We start from the raw sequence: 21,942 nt of genomic DNA, 5'->3' as shown, positions 1-21,942 counted from the left end.
AAGCAAAATGAGTAAGGCTACTAAAACCCTTGTCAGGTGTAAAACTCACTGGTGAAAGGTTAATTGGCATGTAAAACATGATGACATGTAACTGTGTTGTGTTTTTTTCTACCCTGTAAACAAGCAATCTTCCTGAAGGATTTTTTTCTACCAAGTATGAGGAGGATGAATAAAATTTGGTCGAGGTCAGCTGTGAAAACCCGGCAATCGGTATCCAATACAAGCTGAACTTATATTAATCCGGTAACCGCTGTATCTGTAGCCAAACTCAATTTTCTGCAAAGGCATGTAAGGGAACAGAGACTATTAATGTTTCAATGGCATATATAGTGGCAGAAAATTCACTTGTTTGTTTGTTTTGGGAAGTATCAGACATATTATTATCTTAAATTTTACCATTTCAGCAAGCCATGACCTTGCATTTATCTTTGTTTACTATGTCTTCTCAAAGTGTACTCACCGCATACAAATTACTATCAGCCATACTGGAATGATATAAACTACTACAAGCGAATGCGGAAATTGTTGTCGGCATCTGAGCAAGCCGAAATAAAGTTACAATAAAAGAAACAATTAAATCAAATTTAGTAATTTCTGTTAATTAGTATTGATCACATGGTTTATTTTGTCAATTTGCTTTTATCACTTTCAGACTTTAATCCAATAAAAAACTAGAGCTATCACTAAAGGTGATGAATGTACCCCCCACATGCACTGACACAGTACATTGCAATTTGACGCACACAAGATTGCATAATTATGTGGACTGTATGTATATAGACTGTATGTATACAGTTTAGTAACAAAAAACAAAGTCCCATAACTATGCAGAATATTTATCTAAAAGAATGTAACATGCACCATGCACAACTAGGGTTGGTACTGATCACTTGTGTGAAGTTTCATTAAATTGTGTGCAATGGTTTGGTAGATTAGGCACGCACAAGATTGCATATGCAGACTGTATGTACATAGTATGTTAACAAGAAACAAAGTCCCATAACTCTGCAATTTTTGTCGCTGAAAGAACCTAACATGCCCCATGCACAACTACTGTTGTTACTGATCACTTGTGTGAAGTTTCATTAAATTGTGTCAAGAGGATGAGGAGAGATGGTGCGCACAAGATTGTGTCTATGTATATAGTATAGTAACAAAAAAACAAAGTCCCATAACTCTGCAAATTTTTTTTCTGAAAGAACCTAACATGCCCCATGCACAAACTACTGTTGTTACTGATCACTTGTGTGAAGTTTCATTAAATTGTGTCAAGGGGATGAGGAGAGATGGTGCGCACAAGATTGTGTCTTATGTATATAGTATAGTAACAAAAAAACAAAGTCCCATAACTCTGCAATTTTTTTTCTAAAAGAACCTAACATGTCCCATGCACAACTACTGTTGGTACTGATCACTTGTGTGAAGTTTCATTAAATTGTGTCAAGGGGATGAGGAGAGATTGTGCGCACAAGATTGTGTCTATGTATATAGTATAGTAACAAAAAAACAAAGTCCCATAACTCTGCAAATTTTTTTTCTAAAAGAACCTAACATGCCCCATGCACAACTACTGTTGGTACTGATCACTTGTGTGAAGTTTCATTAAATTCTGTCAAGGGGATAAGGAGAGATGGTGCGCACAAGACTGCGTCTACGGACAGACAGACAGACAACCTGAAACCAGTATACCCCCCCTTACAACTTTGTTGTCGGGGGGTACAAAAACTGACGCACGTGGCATGCCGATGTGTAACAAACCAGTATTTAAAGTGATCAAAGAATCCGCTGGAAGCTTTAATGGCAAATAAATTATTTTGTACATTCGTAAACATCTAATGACGCATATACAAAACAATAAAATTCTCCATTTAAATAATTTAAACATAGTACATGTTTAAAGCAAATAACGTTTAAAAACAGGGTTTTTTCTAGCTAATTTGGGAACATAGCCTATACCCACAAAATTGGGAATTTTGACGCATAAATGTTCCAAATTGGGAAATATTTAGTCCCATAGGATAAAGTAAGGATGTGTTTAAGCACTTTCTCATACACTTGTTCCACATTTTAGAACATCTTAACATATTTCCATTACAAAATTGTCCATAATTTGTGCAATGACTAAATTGTCAATTTTTGTGCAATTTTGATGAAATTTTTTTCAGAATGTAGATTGGGAATTTTTGCACTCATTTTGGGAAAAAAAGATACTTTTTGGCATTGGGAATATAGCCGAATAACGGCTATAAAAATGGCCGAAAAAAAACCCTGAAAAACGTCAAAGTAGTTATCACGCATTCATTTGTACTAGTTTATATCATTGCAATGTGGCGGACAGTATGTGGCGAGTACATTTTAGGAGACACAGTAAACGTAGATTAAATTAATGCAAGGGCATGGTAAAATTAATTAAGATAATAATATGCATGATATGATACTTACCAAAAGAAACAAAGTGAATCTTTTGGCAGCTATATACATAGAAATAAAATTCCGGTTCCCTAGCCTATGCATGGTACTTTGGCTACAGAATCGGTTCTGGTTGGTAAGCTCGCTGTCTAGGGCATGGATTCCAGTTCTCTAGCCACTTGTATTGGTACTTGTATTGGTCTTGTAGAATCTTCTTGAGTCCTGGAACTCGTCTTCTACTGCCATAAAATTTCCCTTCCATAAGTTTTGGAAGTCCGATATATTTATTTAACAGTTTCTTACATTTGCACCAGTTTCATAAACATTTTATGTATTCTTAACTGATTTCACCTAAGGTGTAAGGTGATAAAACTTTTCAAGTGGATTGTTTACATTCTTTGAAATGTTACCCCACCCAGTAAATAAACACTCAAAACGTTTAGACCAGTCATGAAAAGTCGTCAAAAACTCCCCTGTCGTTCAATGAATGCACTTACAAAAATTTGGAAATAAAATCTGAAATATTCATTTAAAAATAACCTGATTTGTGCCGTTGCAAATTCGTAAACAAAGGGAAAACACAGGTAAAAATACTCACTGTAATTTACACGTCAGAAGCAAACGTCCATGTTGACGTGACCCCGGGTCATAATAGTAACTAGTTCCCGTACTGTACCGTACCGATGCCGGGTGCGATCGATACACATGGTTATTTTACCCCTCTAAGTTTTCCATATGTCTTAAAAAAAAACTAAAAACTCAACATAAAGGCAATAATGGATGTACAGCGCACGCTTTTTTCTCACCAAAAAACTCCCAAAACTCCTAAAAATTCAAGAGCAAGACATTATTAAATGGTCCCATATCACTACCCTTTGTCAAATACAAAATGTAAGCTGTAGGCCTACAGTACGTTTTATTTATTTTTCTCTCTTTATCCAAAGCTGCTCTTAAGCGACACCATTTAACCACATTTGAGAAAAGTTCGTGCAAGGAAGTCTAATTAAGTTTGATGAACATCCATCCATATTTCATAGTTCACAATTTTTTGGGCCCTTTAGGTTAAGGCGTAATTACGTCTTTATATATGCTTGGTCAAGAAACAATTAACGAAACAGCTTCTTTAATTACAATAAATATTAAGAAATGCCGAGAATGTTTAATCATAGCTTTGAAAAAAAACTACGATCGAAAAATAAGTTGATAGGCTGTTAATAAAATATTTCATTTCAGAGATTTATGTGAAGGTTTAAATAAAAATGTTAAACAATGATAGTTTTGAAACATGTTATATGATCAGAAACCTGGTTAAACAACTAATGGTCCTCCATGAATCAGTGGCTATGTATGCACTTATAAAGTTGCATCACTTCACCATTAAGTAAGGGTACATATACTTTATGTTAACTGAAATGCGGTATCATCTGGTATTTGTTATAAAGTTACAATCATGCGAAACAGAGGAATTGCTGATTTTGTAGTTGTCAACATAGAAAAAAAAAAACATATATGCCATTACTGCTTTATAGATCGTTCTTCCTGATTGGTGGACAGACGGTTGACGCAACCGATCGCTATGATAGATGCACGGATGCGGGCAAGGTGTAGCCTGGGAAGCCGTTGGTAATATTTGTGCTTTGTCAGAAGAAATCATACCTAATACCTATGCATTAAAGATCACCTAATTTGCGCTAATTAGTGTTAATTGGCATTCATCGAGTTTCTGATATTATCAACTGTCAATTTGCAGGTATTAAAAAAGTTAGAAATTGTCAGACTGGATTCCCAGGCCAGGCAAGGTGGTACAGTGGTATTACTGTCTGACCACGATCCTCGAGCCTCCACTCCTCCAACTAAAATTACTAACATTAGTATGTGTCCCATGCATAGGTGCTCTTCACTTGGCACACTTAACAGCAGGGAAAGCGTCATCTGTATCTAGCATTATCCTCCCATAGCCTTCTGGAGAAGCCGCCTATATGGACTATCGGTGGCAACAATAAATTCGCTTATAAACAAACAAATATTCGTATCTGTATCCACACCTTTCACCTATTATAATACTTCCCTAGAATATAGAAAACTTTTCAAATATAAATTTTTATTTGAATATGTATAATGCTGTATAATTTTGAATTGTAATTGTCTATCCTTTATGTTATAAAATTGCAATAACTGCATATTTTGCTCATACAATTGTTTATACATTACATTTAATTTCAAGCTTTTCTCTTTTGTAAACATTGTGTGTACGCCACTCTATTGGCGATAAACATTCATGTGTTTATATGCCAAATAAAATATTGAAATGAATTGAATTGAATTATAAAACTAATCATATGTACCTATTCAGTGAACAGAATATACTGAACAAAAAAAAACGAAGTTGCGGATGCTTTTACTCATATGAATACGTTCATTTACGCAGATGCGAACCAGGGCCTTACATTCAAACACGTTTAGAGCAACAAAACTTTATCAAGGCGTATTCACTGCTCCGACCACATGGTCCATATTCGTAAATGTTTGACTGAAGAATGGCAAATATTCAAGTTGTCATAACTTTGTTGATAACAAATCTTTACTGACGAAACTTTACATAACTGTCTGTAAAATGAATGAATATTCCTGCATAGGGTCATAACTCTCTGTGCTAATTTAAGAATGACAAAGCAAAAAGAAAACTCAGCATTTTAAAGTCTTAGTCTAAGGTTCCGACTTGGATACTTTAATGCACACAGACCTAGGTCTATGTTTTCTATACATGTACACCCAATGATCCATTACCGCTGATAACTGGGAGACTTGGTGTCAAATGGCCATGAGTGAAGAAAAATAAGCAACCATGTACACACGGGGCACAGATACTTCACATGAACAAGGGAAGTCAAATTGCAATGTATCGCTGTTCAGGATCTTGCGCCGAACGACGCCACTTCCGGTGACAGTGACTGAACTCTCTACTAAACTCTTTTCCGAAATTCTCCTTCAGCAAGATTTTTCTGGAGCTAACATCATTTCTGAATAATTGAATCGGTAGTTAATAGCAACTTAATTATAATAATTGTTTTTGTAGCCGAATTATTATAACCAAAACTCTTCTAAGTGTAAGGATTATCGGTCGAAGTCTTTAAAGCTTGTAAGTGGTATTGCCAAGATTCCAACAAGTATTTGGATATTGCTTGTTCGGTACAGGTATAAGCTTCATCTACCAATATTTTGCACGACCTTATCTATCAATACATCCATAAAATGAATGAGAAAAGTCCAAATAAAGTGCACCAGAAGGACTAGTCTATATAGTGTCAATTCAATGTTAAAATTAATGACACACACAACGAGATAAGATACATGGTGCGAAATATATACGACATGGCCAGACAATAACGCTGGGATTGGCTCATGGGGTGACATAACAAAAGTTTGCTTTTCATCGATATATAGCATTTCGTAATTAAAATATATGATCAGATGCCTTTGACGATTCTGAAATGGACACTGTCACATCATTGGCGGATTTTTTTCCCTGGTTCATCCATGGGCTAGAGTGTATATGCTTTAGTACAATATCTGAGCCATGCCATGAGAAAACCAACATAGTGGGTTTGCGACCAGCATGGATCCAGACCAGCCTGCGCATCCGCGTAGTCTGGTCAGATTCCATGCTGTTCGCTAACGGTTTCTCTAATTGCAATAGTCTTTGAAAGCGAACAGCATGGATCCTGACCAGACTGCGCGGATGCGCAGGCTGGTCTGGATCCATGCTGGTCGCAAAGCCACTATGTTGGTTTTCCCATGGCACGGCTCATCTGATGATACAAAGCAAGAATTAAGTAGATCAAAGACTGATTCGAACTTTCTCTCAGTGCACGTAAAATAGGCGGTTCTGTCAAGATGATAAACTGAAAGAGGCCAACAAGAGTAGATGTGATGATGTCATTTACAATGCAAGTTGAAAAAATAAAAGGTTTGCGCAAAATATAAATATTTGATAATATCAATCATATCAAAATGTAACGATTTGCCGGTTGTAAAATATAAGTTCTTTGTTGTTTTGTAACAATTTAACTTAAGGATGCACCTACTGACCAACAGATAATATAACATTTGCATACTTCGCTATCATAACTATGTCATGCATGAAGTGCATTGTTAAAGATATGCAAACTTAAAGTTCGTGTGCAGTTTTGTTAAAAGGTTTAACATGCATCCACTTCGATTCATATCACTTTTTACCTTGTTTGCTTTATTGAAAGCTACCGAAATTAGTCACTCATCCGACAATGGCGAAGACGAGGCAACGACAAACGGCTCAGTTATTCGAGAACTCATCAAGCGCGTAGAGGTTCTCGAAGCACGTGACAGGAGGCAAACGCAAGCAATTGAGAAACTTGAAAGGGACCAGAAACAAGAAATGGATGAACTTAAGAGAGAACTTGCCAATCAAAAAGATTAGATAGTAATCTTACGGAAGAAAAGCACTGGACAGGATCACCTGTTGTCCAAATTAATGCGACGTATGAAGCCGCGTGCAGGGACTTTGGTAACAGCCCCTGAAGTAAGCAAAGACGGGGTTCAGCAGACGATATTTGAAGGTACGTGCACAATACGTTTTGTTGGGTTTTATTTCACATCGACACATTTCAGGTCACATGACCGCTTTTAAGATCTAATGTTGAAAGAAGACATGAGATTGCCCGCCCTTATGGTTGTACCGATGGCGAGGTTAATTACATTCAGCTCACATAAGACCGTAGATGGCCATCTGGGCATTACTCCAGGCTGGGTCAGGAACCTGGTAGACCAATGACCTTTAGCAATCCAGATGCATGTGTTGGCTGCCATATATGAGAACCGAGGCTCGGACCCAGAGAGGTGAGTGACAGGTGATTTGAAGTCGGCGATTTTTACCGCTTAGCCACGTAGCTGCAAGTATTTATGTTATAACAGTAAAGTATGTAAAGACATCCCACGACATTTAGAATGTAATTACAACCGTTAGGGGAAAAAAAGCAAGTTTCATCGTTGCTAAGACGTTTTTCTTATGACAGTTTTATATACATGATATATATGTTTATGAATGATGGAATAGCGTTGGAGTAACATGGGTAGCCCCACCATATTTTTGCTACATGTATAGCATCATCACGCATATATAACTAATCATAATGTTTATCTATTCAGTTAACAGAATACGCCGAGCCGACAATGAAGTGCCTGTTGCTTTTACGCCTGTTGCTTTTACTGCTGGGCTTACACACACGATCCCTCACGCTGGTGCACACCAGAATATAGTCTTTGACCACGTAGAAACCAACAAAGGTAACGGCTACAACCCTCATCATGGCGTGTTCACTGCACCTGTTCCAGGTCTCTATGTCTTCTTCACATCCATTCTCGCTGACAACAATCGCGAAGTTTGGTGTCAAATAGTCGTAAATGGCGTGATTAAAGCATCCGTGTACGCACGTGGCACAGACACTCGACATGACCAGGGAAGTCAAGTAATGATAATTCAGCTTCAACAAGGTGATACTATCTCTGTTCAAAATTTAGCGGCTGATTACGCCATTTACGGTGACGGGGACATCTATTCAACATTTTCCGGATTTCTTCTTCAGCAAGATTTTTCCGAAGCCGGTACTGTTGTTGGATAAATGCAATGTACCTTTCATTTATAAAATATTAAAGTAAAATTGTTCTTTCTATAGTTCAAATTCTCTTGGTATATTATCGAATCATACTGCATTCATACAATCGGTGCTTCAAACGCATCGGTGCAGGATTCATTGCAGAAAAGATGGAATCATTTTTAGTATGTATTGAGTGAAAATTCACTGACTATAATATAATGTATATTGTTTATAGTGATCTATCCGTACAAAATTACAAAATTCCATCATTTCATTTGAAGCTTTCCGTCATCAATATGTATAGAAATTTTCAAATATGCCTTTTCTTTGAATTACTAAATATGGGTTAAGATTGTGCATGCAAGCTCGCATCTCAGTAACCGCTTGTTTGAATGGATGTGATATTCTTACATGCAACGCGCAGGTCCAATAATTGATTTGCTTTTTAGCATAATAATGGCCTCTTTTGGACTGGGAACGGCGAAAGTAAACACGTTAATTCTCATTTTTCCCCAGTTAAGTGACATGTTCACGTTTTGCATAGGCCAGTTGCTATTTTATTTTATTGTGGTTGTTAGTCCAATTTAGTTGGTCGTTTATTCGAGACATCAAGATACTGTTTGACAAGCGAGGTCTTTTTCAAAAGGTTAGACAATAAAAAATACCAGTCTACAAAATGGGTCATATCTGAACACCAAATGGATCTACCTATGTAGATCTATACCCGATATTCTGGTAGCATTTTAAACGTTAATTTTTCTTTTTAAGATATGTTAATAAGCCCTATTGCTCAGACCTATATTTTGGCTGTCATGTTTTTGGCTATCATTTTTGAAGAAGTTCCATAATTTTCACATGAATGACCTCTGTACTTTCCTTGCAACATGTTTTTTTTTGTTGTTGATTAAAGAACATGAAGGGTGTAAATCTTTTTTTTTTTCAAATAAAAATGGGCCTGGCTACGTATAACAACTCTTAGAAGATGGTTTATTTATAACGTATACAGAAAATTTATTTTCCGCTGTCTCACAACAAGGCTCTTCACACACATGTTCATCGTCGAAAAAAGACACCCAATACACTGCAGATCCATACCCCTTTTCAATATTCACTTGGTTGGTATATTCTTATAACCACTAATTTGACTAAAATGAATAGCTTTGAATTGAACTTCACACACTACATTATTGGAAAAGAATTTCTCTGAATAAGTTTTGTGGCTGGAAGAGTACATATGTGGGCTCCTGTCTCACTTGTTGTTTCCAGCCAAATGTGAACAAATAAGATAAGCTCATTTGCAAAGTTACCGATGACAGCGGAAATACACTCACCCACCGTTTCTGTGACGAATCCACCACCGCCGTGACGTTAGAACCGCCACTTCTGCTAAAGCTATGTGGTTTGTGTGATTACATTTAACCACGTTTAGACCAACAAAGGTAATGACTTCGAACTTCATCCGGGTATATTCAATGCTCCGGCCACATGGTCTATATTCATCAATGTTTTAAGTCTGAAACTCAAAGTTATGAAGAATGGCAAATATTTCAAGTTGTTTAAATAATAAAAGTTCACTTATGAATTTTTACAGAGCTGTCTACAACTACAGAATGAATATTCATGCATACTTATCTCTGTGTTTATTTGAGAATGTCATAGCAAAAAGAAAACTTAGCATTTTAAAATCTTGGTCTAAGGTTCCCAGTTTGGTACGTTAATGAATATAGACCCATGTCTCTATGTTTTCCATAATCCATTCTCGCTGATAATAACTGAGACTTGGTATCAAATGGTCGTGAGGAAAGGAAATAAATAATAAAATCTGTAAAAAGATCCTTTGGAATGAAAAAATTAATGCAACCAAGAAGAATAATAGCAGACTCGGTTTGATTGAGTCTGTTCATGAGAGGTAATGAAATGTGCAACACCTCTCAAGCCCTCTAGCACTGGCTTAAGCGGAACTCTGTTACACATATGTTGAATGGATTCCATGATCCCAAAGGACCAGAACATATTACAACAGTGAATCCACAGTGTAAACCGTGTACACGCGGGGCACTTGACATTAACAAGGTAAGTCAATTAATCGCTATTCAGAATCTTGTGGCTATATAAATGATTCTATTTACTGTGACGGTGCAGGAACTTTTTATTCAACGTTTTCAAGAATTTTCCTTCAGCAAGATTTTTCAAAGGCTGACACCATTGTTGGACAATTAAAATGATTTTTAATAGTAAATTTAATACTGATTTGCAGCCAGATTATTAGAAACAAAACTCTTTTAGTGTATGGACTATCGGTCGAAGTCTTTGTCAATATTTACTTGAACTATTTCTTCTAGAAATACTGGTCAAGTTCACTAACGTCTCTTAGTTTTATTATACATGGTTTTGTTTGCACACAAAAGGCCGAAACAACCCAAATACTGTTCGAAGAAGGTAAGTGCTATTGCCAAGATTCCAACATGCATCTGTATATTGCTTGTTCGGTACAGGTATTAGTTTCATTTTCCAATGATAATGATGTATGACCTTATCGGTCAGTGCGTCCGTAAAATTAACTGTCCGTACGTCCATGAAATTAATGGAAAAAAGTCCTTATGGAGTCACGTCTATAGTATCAATTCAATGTTAACATTAACATGTCATGCACAATATATGCGGTGTAATTTGAATTCGATGACAATAATGCAAGGTACGAAATACATATACAATATGGCCAGACGACAGCATAGAAAGGCTGACTGTGTGACATGAGACTAGTTTGTTTTTCATGGATATTTGGCATCTTATAATTGAAATATTTGATCCGCTCTGAAATGGACACTGTCTCATTATTGGTGGGTCATTTTTTTCGGGTTCGTCCATCGATTAGAGCGTAGGTATTGGTACAACGGCTGGTGGTGCAAAGCTTGATGGGAGCGACAAAGCTAAATCAGAGATTGATATGGATTTTTTTGCTGTTTGTGAAAGTTGGAGGTTCCGTCAACATAATATGTTGTAAGAGGTGTGCAAGAACAGATATGATGGCAACATTTACACTTGCAAGTTGAAAAACAAACATTTAATTATGTCTACAAACCAGAAAATAGTGAAATTTCAACCTCACCTTGTAGCGTCTCCCTAGTTGTTAATTATGAAAACTGACGATTTGGAACAATATAACAATGATAAACAACAGATAATATCACATTTATATACATCACTATCATAACTATGTCAAGTATAAAGTGTGCTGTTAAAGATAAGCAAACTCTAAGTTCTTGTCTAACTTTGTTAACAGCTTTAACATGCATTTACTTCCATCACTGCAAGCTGGCCAGCCGGCTAAGGCCATCACGACTGCAGGCTATGACGCTTGCGGATCATAGTAGGCAGATCCTGACCTGTGTAAAGGTACAGGCGATACTGCCGCAGTTCCTGGAACCAGTCTAGGGTTCGGACAGAGAACTGGAGTTCCCGGTGAACCAGACTTTGGTTAACAGCCCGGGAACAAGAAGCCATGGTGAATGGCTCAGAGATGGGTCGGCCACTGTTCGAGCGAACAGGACTATAACATCTCTGGTTGTTCATGGTTTATCTTCCATGAACTGAATGACAGAAGATGATGATGTTCATCGAAACAGTTCAACAAAGTTGAACTGCAGGCCAGTCGTGATGCAATGCATACAAGCCTGAAAGGTTGAATGGCAAGTATGAAAATAGTTTGGGACGATAGACGGCTGCATATATGGAAATAGCGTATCAGAACCACATGGGACTCATAAACCCGCAGACATGGCATCTTTTGACGTTTGTTTCATGGTTAGATTTGCTATTTCTGAAGGGGGCCATATATAACAAAGTTATATATATGGCCATATATTGCCTTAGTAAGTGATTGACCTGTAGGGCATACTCCATGTGACAGAACTTGCAATGTAAAAGCTGGTGGTGGGGAGGGATGGTGGTTAGCGAGTTAGGCAGCTGCAGAAGAAAGACTGAATGCATTGCTAGAGTACTGCTTGTTATAAATGTAAACCAGTGAGTCATACAAAGGTACCAGACAGAGTGTTTCATACACAGTTAACCCCTAAAGGGTATATAGCATAACTGTTGTTAAACTCTTTAAAACTTGATTAAATCCAATAATATTTAATCACCACTTTAAAGAGTTCAACAAAAAACAGACACAGTTGGTTGATTACAAGTATATAATTATATGAGATACACAACTACATTATACAAATATTACATACATCTTAAAACATTATATCTTTGGAGAAAGGGGGCAGCCCCACTCGGTCCATCACTGCAAGCTGGCCAGCCGGCTAAGGCCATCACGACTGCAGGCTATGACGCTTGCGGATCATAGTAGGCAGATCCTGACCTGTGTAAAGGTACAGGCGATACTGCCGCAGTTCCTGGAACCAGTCTAGGGTTCGGACAGAGAACTGGAGTTCCCGGTGAACCAGACTTTGGTTAACAGCCCGGGAACAAGAAGCCATGGTGAATGGCTCAGAGATGGGTCGGCCACTGTTCGAGCGAACAGGACTATAACATCTCTGGTTGTTCATGGTTTATCTTCCATGAACTGAATGACAGAAGATGATGATGTTCATCGAAACAGTTCAACAAAGTTGAACTGCAGGCCAGTCGTGATGCAATGCATACAAGCCTGAAAGGTTGAATGGCAAGTATGAAAATAGTTTGGGACGATAGACGGCTGCATATATGGAAATAGCGTATCAGAACCACATGGGACTCATAAACCCGCAGACATGGCATCTTTTGACGTTTGTTTCATGGTTAGATTTGCTATTTCTGAAGGGGGCCATATATAACAAAGTTATATATATGGCCAAACGAGGTGAGTGAATAAGCAATGAACCGAAACGAGTGCCCCCGAAAGTGTTAATAGCAATATTTTTGCAAACTTGTTGCTGACATAGAAACTCTCCTGCTGCTCTTAACATCAGCTTTATTAGTATATCCCATTTGAAATATAACACCTTTTTAAAGGTTCACAGATATTTATAACAAAAAAACAACAGAATAAGGTTAATAATCTGCAGCTGTGAGAGTAATTACATCCTGCAGTGAGATAAAACATTTACATGGCAGTTATAATAACAACAAAATCAAGAGGCATTGACATATCCTATCAAGTTTAGATTAGACCAGAGTATCACCATCAGTCAGTGGTAATTGCTTGTTTACTCTGCATGGGGAATGTCCTGAACTGAAGTCAGTAATTGGTGATTAATGACAGACATAAAAATGCTCCACAGGGTGAAAGCCATAATTAAAGTGGCTCTGTGTCTAAATGTTCTTAAAATGAAAAGACGATTTTTTTTTTTTTTATTTATTTATTGATTTTTTTTTTTTTATTTTTTTTTTTTTCTTAATGCTTTAAACTACACCAAATGATGTCAATAGTGATTGTCATATTATTGAATAAAAGGAACCATTTTTTGTTTCACATAACTCAAGGGGTTCTTTAGCACAGGGGTGCTTTAATTGCAACAGATAGCATATCAGTGACAGGCCCCTCTAAGCTACAGGCCAATTAGCGTTCAACAGGAATGAATGTTATCATAACAAAGAGAAAATACAGAAAAACAAATCCCATGTGGGACATTAATTGTGGCTAGACAATAAAGATCAGCAGCACTGATGAAATCCAGTATGGAGTATGAAATTAGGCATACTGATAGGCCTGGAAAGAGAGATAGCTAGAAGATACTGTTAATTACATTTAATGATGAAGGCAGATACTAAAAATATAAAATAAATTTGCAGCAAAATAAGTAGATCATGATTCATGAACTGCTTTCAATAGCAGGAACAATTTGTGTTATTATACCTCTTATATAGTTTAGTCAGTTCAATATTCCCAATGAATGACACTACAGTACACTTGTAAGTGAGCTCCAATATTTATAATAAATAGCGAGCTTATCCATAATCAAAAATTGCAATAAGACGACAAAGCATTGGGAAGCATGAACTTCCAGTGGTGTATGATAAATTAACAGACATAATAGAGTACTGATGATTGTTGTTTTTGTTTTGTTTTTTGTGTGTTAACCAAGAACGAAAGTGCAAAGGACACTCCTAGTTCCAGTATTATATCTACAAAGCAGTAGACTAAACACATATATGTCTATTAGATTGCAGTTATAGCTCCATTGTGAAATAATGAATAGAACCTACCACTGACTTTAAAAAGCATTACAAACACTCATGCTTTCTTCCTAACACTGACATAGCAGAAGACTAAGAACACTCGTACTTCTGCTTGATTGCAATTACAGCTCCATTGTGAAAGAATGAATTACAGCTGACGTCGTTACACTATTGTGCTTTTGAATAATATTTATGTAGTAGCAGACATCTAAAAATAAACACATATACATCTCCTAAATTGCAGTTATAGCTCCATTGAGAAAATATGAATTGAACCTAACACTGACTTTAGAAAGCATTACAAACACTCATGCTTTCTACCTATTAATGACAAAGCAGAAGACTGAAACACACAGGTACATCTACTAGATTGCAATGATAGCTATTTCCTATGGGCTTGCACAATTGCTAAATCACCCTTAGATGATTTGATAATCAAACGCCACACATAGCTTTATGTGCTTCCTGTATAAGAGCACCATCAGTTCTGATGTATTTTGTATAACAATCGGATGACCATCTTCCTAAGGTTCTGATCAGATGATCAGGGACTTGAAATCGCGCTGCTGTTGTGGCAGCACCAATTCGAAAGCTGTGGCCAGAATAGAGTTTGGTATCCTTTCCAAGCAGAAGTAGTAGTTTGTGAATGCTCTGAATGAAGAATTCCCTTGTTAGTGTTGTTCCCTTGGAATTAATGAATAGCGGATCAGTCGCACATGCTCCGCATTGTCTTCTCAAATTAAGATATCTGTCCATATGTGTCACAGGACAGGTTGAAGAATTTGTAGCTGTGATTGTTAGTTTGACTCCTGATCTAAATATGTCTGCTTTGGAATTTGGCAGAAATAATACATAAGAACTGTTTTTGTTTGAGAACTGGATATTTTGCAGAGTTAATGGTGCATTGCTTCTCTTTGGCCTTTGAGCGTGCACTGTGAACTCTCCACATCTCAGAAATCCAAAGAATGCCATCGTACATGCAGCTGCTAACATTAAACTGTCATAAAGGCCAAGATACCTACAATTTAGAAGGCTCACAAATTCTGTCAAGATCTCATGTGTTATTGGTAACCGTTCCTGTTTAATGTTCACTTGTGACTTTTTTACACCTCTAAGAATAACTTGTAGCTGGTGGAGATCTGACCCGTTTGAAAGGGGTGATTGAACTTTCTTCTTCAAATAGTGATAACGAAGTCCTGACAAATATTGCTTAATTGTGTGATATTTTAAACCCCTCTCAGTACAAAAAGCCACAAAATAAATCAAAGTTTGTTCATCAATTGCTGGAGGTATACTGGTATTTGTAAGCCACAGAGAGTTTTGTTCCATGAAAAATGTAAACAATTTAAATGCACAGTTATACAAATTTTTTGTACCATTTTCATGAGCTGCATTCCACAGTTTTGCTACAGTATTCTCTAACCAAGGTATAGCTTGCATAGGGGTGGCACTTTGGTGGGATATTTGTCTGCGTCTGGTGCTAGTCTTCGGAACCGTTGCATCTGAAAACGTGATAAACTGTCACTTACAACATTGAATTTCCCAGGAAAATACCTAGCATGTACTATGAAATTGCCTTTAACTGCACACCAAGTTAGTCTACGCATTAATTTCATAATCAAAGATGACTTACTACGTCCCTTATTGATTATATCCACAGTAGCCTGGTTGTCGCAATGAAATCTAATCTGCTTCTTTGACCACATACCTTGCCACAGAACAACACTAGTGACTATTGGTACCAATTCCATAAAAGCTATTGACATGTCTGTTTCTCCTAGTTTTGGCAGCTCTTCAGGCCAAGGTTCAGCGAACCACCTTCCTTGATAGTATCCACCATACCCACAACTTCCACTAGCGTCTGTATAGAGTTCAATATCAGTGCATTCAGTAACATGGTCATCATAGAAAAAGGAGATACCATTCCAATTGTTCAATAGGTCATACCACATACGCATGTCTGAAAGGCACTCTTGACTAAGTTTCACATGATAATGCAATTCTCGTACAGACGCCGCGAGCTTCAGAAGATATGATACAAAACTTCTTCCTGGCCTGATAACACGTGATGCAAAGTTTAAATGACCAAGGACACTTAATAACTTCCGTTTTGTTATTGATTTGCACTTGCTTATGGCATCCAAAAGCATCTTTATCCTTTGAACTTTTTCTAAAGGTAGATAAGCCTGCATTTTGACGGAATCGAGTGTAATTCCTAAATACGACATCGTAGTGCTAGGTCCCAAGGTTTTATCAGGGTGAATTGGCACTGACAAAGAGCCAAACACATGTGTCAACAATGCCATATATCTGTGGCTGTCTAGAGTTTTTGGCACGATTGCTAGAAAGTCATCCAGTAGGTACAGCAGATTTGGAATTTTATAATTATTTGTAGCAATGAAATGAATAGCTTCAGACAGCATGGAAAAAATTTTTGGACTGCTGCGAGACCCAAAACACAACCTTTTGAAGAAGTAGAACTTATTATTCCAGCAGATACCATGGTATGCCCATAACTCTGGCTTAATTGGTATAAGCTTAAATGCATCAATAATATCAGTTTTGCACATCATTGCACCTTGTCCACATTGCTTGATTATTTTAATGGCATCATCAACACTCACATATGAAAGAGAATACTCCTCTTTGTCAATCAGACTGTTTATACTAGAGTGTTCGGTATTATTGTGAGGAGCACTCAGATCCACTATCAATCGAAACGTTTTTGAGTATTTGCCTTCCACAACACCTATGGGGTTTATACGGTATGTTTCAAAGGGCGGAAAATCAAAAGGTCCTAATAAATATCCCTTGGTAATCTCTTTTTGAAGAAGTTCAGAAACAATCTCTGGTTGAGATATGGCTGATCGAAGGTTTCTACACTGATAGCTGGTCTCTGGCAAGTATTGTAACCCAGTGTCGAAACCTTCTCTCATTCCTTGCATAAGACTGTTAACAAAGTTCTTGTCTGGATGGGAATGTAGTTCTTTTCCTAAAGCTAACAGATTAACTGGTGTTGTGGCTTTCAAATCATTATGCTGATGCTGTTGCAGTCATTTACTTGTTGAAGGCTGTTTTGCTCCAGTTTTCTGTTTGCCACACTGGTAGGCAGGGTGATTGACAGATTTACATATGTCACAAACATGAATGAGTGATGAATTAGCATGGGAATTTTTGCAGCCTGTGGTGTTGAAATTATTGCATATCTCTTTACCTTCGTGAAACTTGCGGTCACGGCCATATTTGTCCCTTGAGTTAGCAAATGTGCTAGAGGCAGACTGGTAAGCTCTAGTGGGTGCGAACCTCGCAGCTGGATTCCTAACCGATCTACTGTAACCACTATTATGTGCAGTTTTTGGGCAGAAGGATGTCAGATGATTCGTATCTTTGCAGATGTCACAAGTTTGGCTGCGTAGTCCAGAGAAAGTCGTCATGTAAAGTTTAGTGTCACAGGACGACCAGTCGACAGATACGTTATGTAGTTCATACTGTTCGGCTTTACGGTAGAAGGCGGTGTGATAGTCATAAAAGTACGTACCACCATACTGTTGGTACATATTGTCTATCATCTCCCCATACGTATCTAACTCTTTGCGTCGATGCGGTTCTTTCTCACATATGACATTCCTGAATTTATTAAATGCTGTTCTGAATTCAGTGATGTTCAGGCTTTTATTTAGTCTGTTATCCCCAGCACGGATAATGACTTGTTGTCCATCTGAATCCATGACCTTGGTCTCATTGTTTGTGTCCATGCCCGGAATCAATAGCAATGCAAAGTTTACATACTTGTGAGCAAGGATGTCATTTTTTACCTTAATTGGTATAATATTTACTGGTGGGAGCTCGTCAACAGGATGGCGTTTCATAGGTCCAATTTGAATTGAGTCGTGTTCGTCATTGTTAAAGCTTAATTGAAAATCTTTACCTGAATCTGAGTTCTCCTTTCCCTTGGCAAGTTCAGCCAAAGTAGCCTGCATTTTCAGCATTTCTTCCTGTAATTGTGATAAGTTTCCCGGTATGTCTGCCATAGCATTTACAACTCCTTGTGCGTTTGTTTCATGTTTTGAACTGACCACATTGTCACTGTTTCTGTTCTGGATTTGCTGGTACAGTTTCAGCAATGTTTTGTGTGGTGTACTGTTGGGTAAAACAATACCTTCCGCTTTCAATTTTTCTTTTAGCATTGCTAAAGTCCAGTTGGCAGGATTTGTCATATTAAGGCCATTTATTGGGGATCTGCTTCTTTGTCTCTGTGTGTCTTCAGAGGCACGAGACACAGCCCGGGAGCGCACTCTACTGTCTATCCCAGACCTTTCCTGGGCTCTTCCCCTCCTACGTGGCATTATTTTATTTTATTATATTTATTATTTTTATTTAATTTTTATTTATTTATTTTTTATCACTCTGTAGTCTTGATTGTACTAATCCTGTACAATATCCAATAATGAGTTTAAAGCACAGTTGAATCAAGCCAAGATACAGTATATGACTCAATAATTCTTTTAAAACATCCAATTAGTCACTGTTGATTCATATAGTCCAAGACACAGAATATTTCAAAGTAGTTCCTAGTAATTGTGAAATAATTTTACTCAAATTATTATATTAGCGAGTTAGGCAGCTGCAGAAGAAAGACTGAATGCATTGCTAGAGTACTGCTTGTTATAAATGTAAACCAGTGAGTCATACAAAGGTACCAGACAGAGTGTTTCATACACAGTTAACCCCTAAAGGGTATATAGCATAACTGTTGTTAAACTCTTTAAAACTTGATTAAATCCAATAATATTTAATCACCACTTACTTCGATTCATATTATTTTCTGCCTTGTTAGCTACATTGAAAGCTAATTATATTAGTCATTCATCTGACGATGGTGAAGATGAGGCAACGACAAACGGCTCAGTTATTCGAGAACTCATCAAGCGCGTAGAAGTTCTCGATGCACGTGACAGGAGGCAAACGCAAGACATTGAGAAGCTTGAAAGGGACCATAAACAAGAGATGGATGAACTTAAGCAAGAACTTGCCAATCAAAAAGATGAGATTGCAGTCTTACGGAAGAAAAACACTGGACAAGATCACCTGTTGTCCAATTTAATGCGACGTATGAAACCGCGTGCAGGGACTCTGGCAACAGCCCCAGAAGTAACCAAAGACGAGGGTCAGCAGACGACATTTGAAGGTAAATGCACAAAATGTTTTGTTGGGTTTTTAAGTCACATCGACACATTTCAGGTCACATGACCGTCTCAAAGATTAGAGATTGTCCGCCCGTACGGTTGTACCGGTGGCGAGGTGAATTAAATTCAGTTCACGTAAGACCCCAGATGGCCATCTGGGCATTATTCCAGGTTGGGTCGGGAACCTGGTTGACCATCAACTTTTAGCAATCCAGATGACCGGTTTGCTGCCTTACATGAGGAGCGAGGCTGGGACCAAGGGGAGGGACAAGTGCTTTGAAGTCGGCGATCTTTACCGCTTGGCTACGTAGATACAAGTATTTATTACATACTCGTTTCTATTCCCCGTTAAGTTACAATGGTACCGGAAACGTCAATATTTTTCCATACACTGACGCCTGAATTTTATATTGGGTGCGTGACGTAATTTAATGTATGTCGTTGCATTTATTTTTTTATTTATATTAGTTCAGTGAACAAATTCATAATATTTACATTACATTGTTAGGTGTAGATACGTATGTAATAAAAAGGTTATTATCTTTGCATCGTGAAATATGCATTCGTTCTTTAGCGGAAGAATATTGCGCTAATAACCTATATTTATCTTACGGCAATAAAGTATGCATAGACATCACACGACTACAACCGTAAGGAAATAAAACAAAGAGAGCAAATTTCATCGTTGCCAAGACGTTTTAGTCTGACATCAAATTTTATGACAGTTTTATATATCTGTTAATGATTGATGGAATGATGTTGGAGTCACATGGGTAGCCCCCACCAACTTTTCGCTACATGTATAGCATCGTCACGCGTATTTAACTAATTATAATATGATTTATCTATTCAGTTAATAGAATACGCCGAGCCGACAACGAAGTGCCGGTTGCTTTTACTGCTGGACTCACGCACAGTGTCCTTCATGCTGGTGCACACCAGAATATAGTCTTTGACCACGTGGAAACCAACAAAGGTAACGGCTACAGCCCTCATCATGGCGTGTTCACTGCGCCAGTTTCGGGTCTCTATGTTTTCTACACATCCATTCTCGCTTACAACGATCGTGAAGTTTGGTGTCAAATGGTCGTAAATGGCGTGAATAAAGCATCCGTGTACGCACGGGGCACAGACAATCGACATGACCAGGGAAGTCAAGTTATAATAATTCAGCTTCAACAAGGTGATGACATCTCTGTTCAAAATGTAGCGGCTGATGACGCTATTTACGGTGACGGGACAATCTATTCAACATTTTCCGGATTTCTTCTTCAGCAAGATTTTTCTGAAGCCGGGACCGTTGTTGGATGATTGAAATGCAATGCACCTTTAAGTTATGAGTACATTATACAGTTATGAGTAAAAATTGTTCTTTTTATAGCCAAAGTATTAGAACTCAAAATCTCTTAGTATATTATCATATCACAGAGAGAAAATATGGAATCATTTTTAATTGACCCTTTATATGTTTTCAGTGACAATTCACCAACTACGAGGTATTATTGTTTATAACGTCATACTTACGATATGACTCGTATGAAAGCAGGGGCCGTGAGTTCGGGCCCCAGCTCCTCCAACTAAAAATTACTAACATTGGGATAAGAGTCCCGTGTATAGGTGATTTATACCTGGCAAGCTAAAGAACCAGGGATGCTTCTGGAATTGGAGTGTCTTCTGTATCTTGCACTGTCCTCCTATTAACATTACTTACAGTCTTCTGGAGGAGTCGCCCATATGGGTTACCTGTGGCGGCTACAAATAAGCTAATGACTCGTGATACATCGGGTATTTCCGTATCCTCTGCAAAATATATACGTAGCATAACGACCAAACATTAATGTCAAAACAATCACAGACCAACTTTTTTTGACTTGAAAAAAAAAACAATCTACCTCTTCTCCGACGAATCATATACACCGGCGCGGCGTTGGTGCCACCGGTTTTGCGAAAGCTACGGCCCGTGTGAATATAGGTAGTATTAAAAACAATATTCATGTATGTTTCCCTAGTAACTCCATCCATTAATATCCTCAACGCGTCATCGTGCTTTCGAGCGTTTTTATAGTTTGTAATTTCCATAAGAACTTGAAGAGGGCCTTCATACAAATTGTTCGGGACCTTTTTCAAAAACAACATGGTTTCTAGTTGGGGAGACGTGGGGCGCCAACACAACCGCACGCCATGTTAGCAGCGAACTACCATACCACCTTGAAATCATCCTGAAAACCAGTTTAAAAGCTGCTACATTGTTTCATAAACAGTTTAGTTTCAATCTTTCAAACTCGAAACTACAACGATCGAAGTCAAAATCTTGAAAGTACGATGATGAAAACGCGTCTTGGTGACAACAGAACGAACACAAACATGTTATGCTGCAAGGACAATTCATAGGACAGAACAGAGACATGTAATAAAACTTTTTTATTACATTGAATTAATCTTAGAAGCTATAAAACTGGACTATGCCATACAACAAATAAAATGCTTACACAATATTGAAATGGTTACATATCAAATGTATGATAAGGGCTTTATATAATAAATAA

General features: G+C 37.6%; 4 protein-coding genes across 7 annotated transcripts in view; 2 read left to right on the top strand and 2 right to left on the bottom strand.

Moving 5' to 3' along the window:
* The window catches only part of LOC123557187 (putative polypeptide N-acetylgalactosaminyltransferase 10), a 37,680-nt gene extending 34,556 nt beyond the window's left edge, over positions 1–3,124 (bottom strand). For both annotated transcript variants that reach the window (XM_053543505.1, XM_053543504.1), the window contains exon 1: positions 3,008–3,124. The gene's annotated coding sequence lies outside the window, so the exon portion shown is untranslated. The remainder of the gene's footprint in view (positions 1–3,007) is intronic.
* Positions 3,125–6,614: 3,490 nt separating this feature from the next.
* Positions 6,615–8,119, top strand: LOC123559007 (complement C1q-like protein 4). Its single transcript, XM_045350828.2, has 2 exons — positions 6,615–7,004; positions 7,594–8,119. The coding sequence occupies exons 1-2, from the start codon at positions 6,920–6,922 to the stop codon at positions 8,064–8,066; spliced, it is 558 nt and encodes a 185-aa protein (XP_045206763.2). The 5' UTR covers positions 6,615–6,919; the 3' UTR covers positions 8,067–8,119.
* A 4,056-nt stretch (positions 8,120–12,175) lies between these two features.
* Positions 12,176–19,008, bottom strand: LOC123556521 (uncharacterized). Of its 3 annotated transcripts, XM_045347297.2 has the most exons (3): positions 18,139–19,008; positions 15,587–15,712; positions 12,176–15,228 (listed from the first exon to the last, which is right to left on the bottom strand). In XM_045347297.2, exons 1-3 carry the CDS (start codon positions 18,554–18,556, stop codon positions 15,203–15,205), a joined length of 570 nt encoding a protein of 189 aa, XP_045203232.2. In that variant the 5' UTR covers positions 18,557–19,008; the 3' UTR covers positions 12,176–15,202. The 3 variants fall into 3 exon arrangements, with proteins under 3 accessions (XP_045203232.2, XP_053399481.1, XP_045203231.2); XM_053543506.1 differs by having other exon boundaries at positions 15,587–19,008; XM_045347296.2 differs by having other exon boundaries at positions 12,176–15,712.
* LOC128557037 (complement C1q tumor necrosis factor-related protein 3-like) lies at positions 19,008–20,774 on the top strand. Its single transcript, XM_053543508.1, has 2 exons — positions 19,008–19,398; positions 20,250–20,774. Exons 1-2 carry the CDS (start codon positions 19,218–19,220, stop codon positions 20,705–20,707), a joined length of 639 nt encoding a protein of 212 aa, XP_053399483.1. The 5' UTR covers positions 19,008–19,217; the 3' UTR covers positions 20,708–20,774.
* Positions 20,775–21,942: the final 1,168 nt, after the last annotated feature.

Source organism: Mercenaria mercenaria, chromosome 5 (assembly GCF_021730395.1).
Source record: "Mercenaria mercenaria strain notata chromosome 5, MADL_Memer_1, whole genome shotgun sequence".
Lineage (NCBI taxonomy): Eukaryota > Metazoa > Mollusca > Bivalvia > Venerida > Veneridae > Mercenaria > Mercenaria mercenaria.
This window is presented reverse-complemented; position numbering and strand designations above follow the sequence as displayed.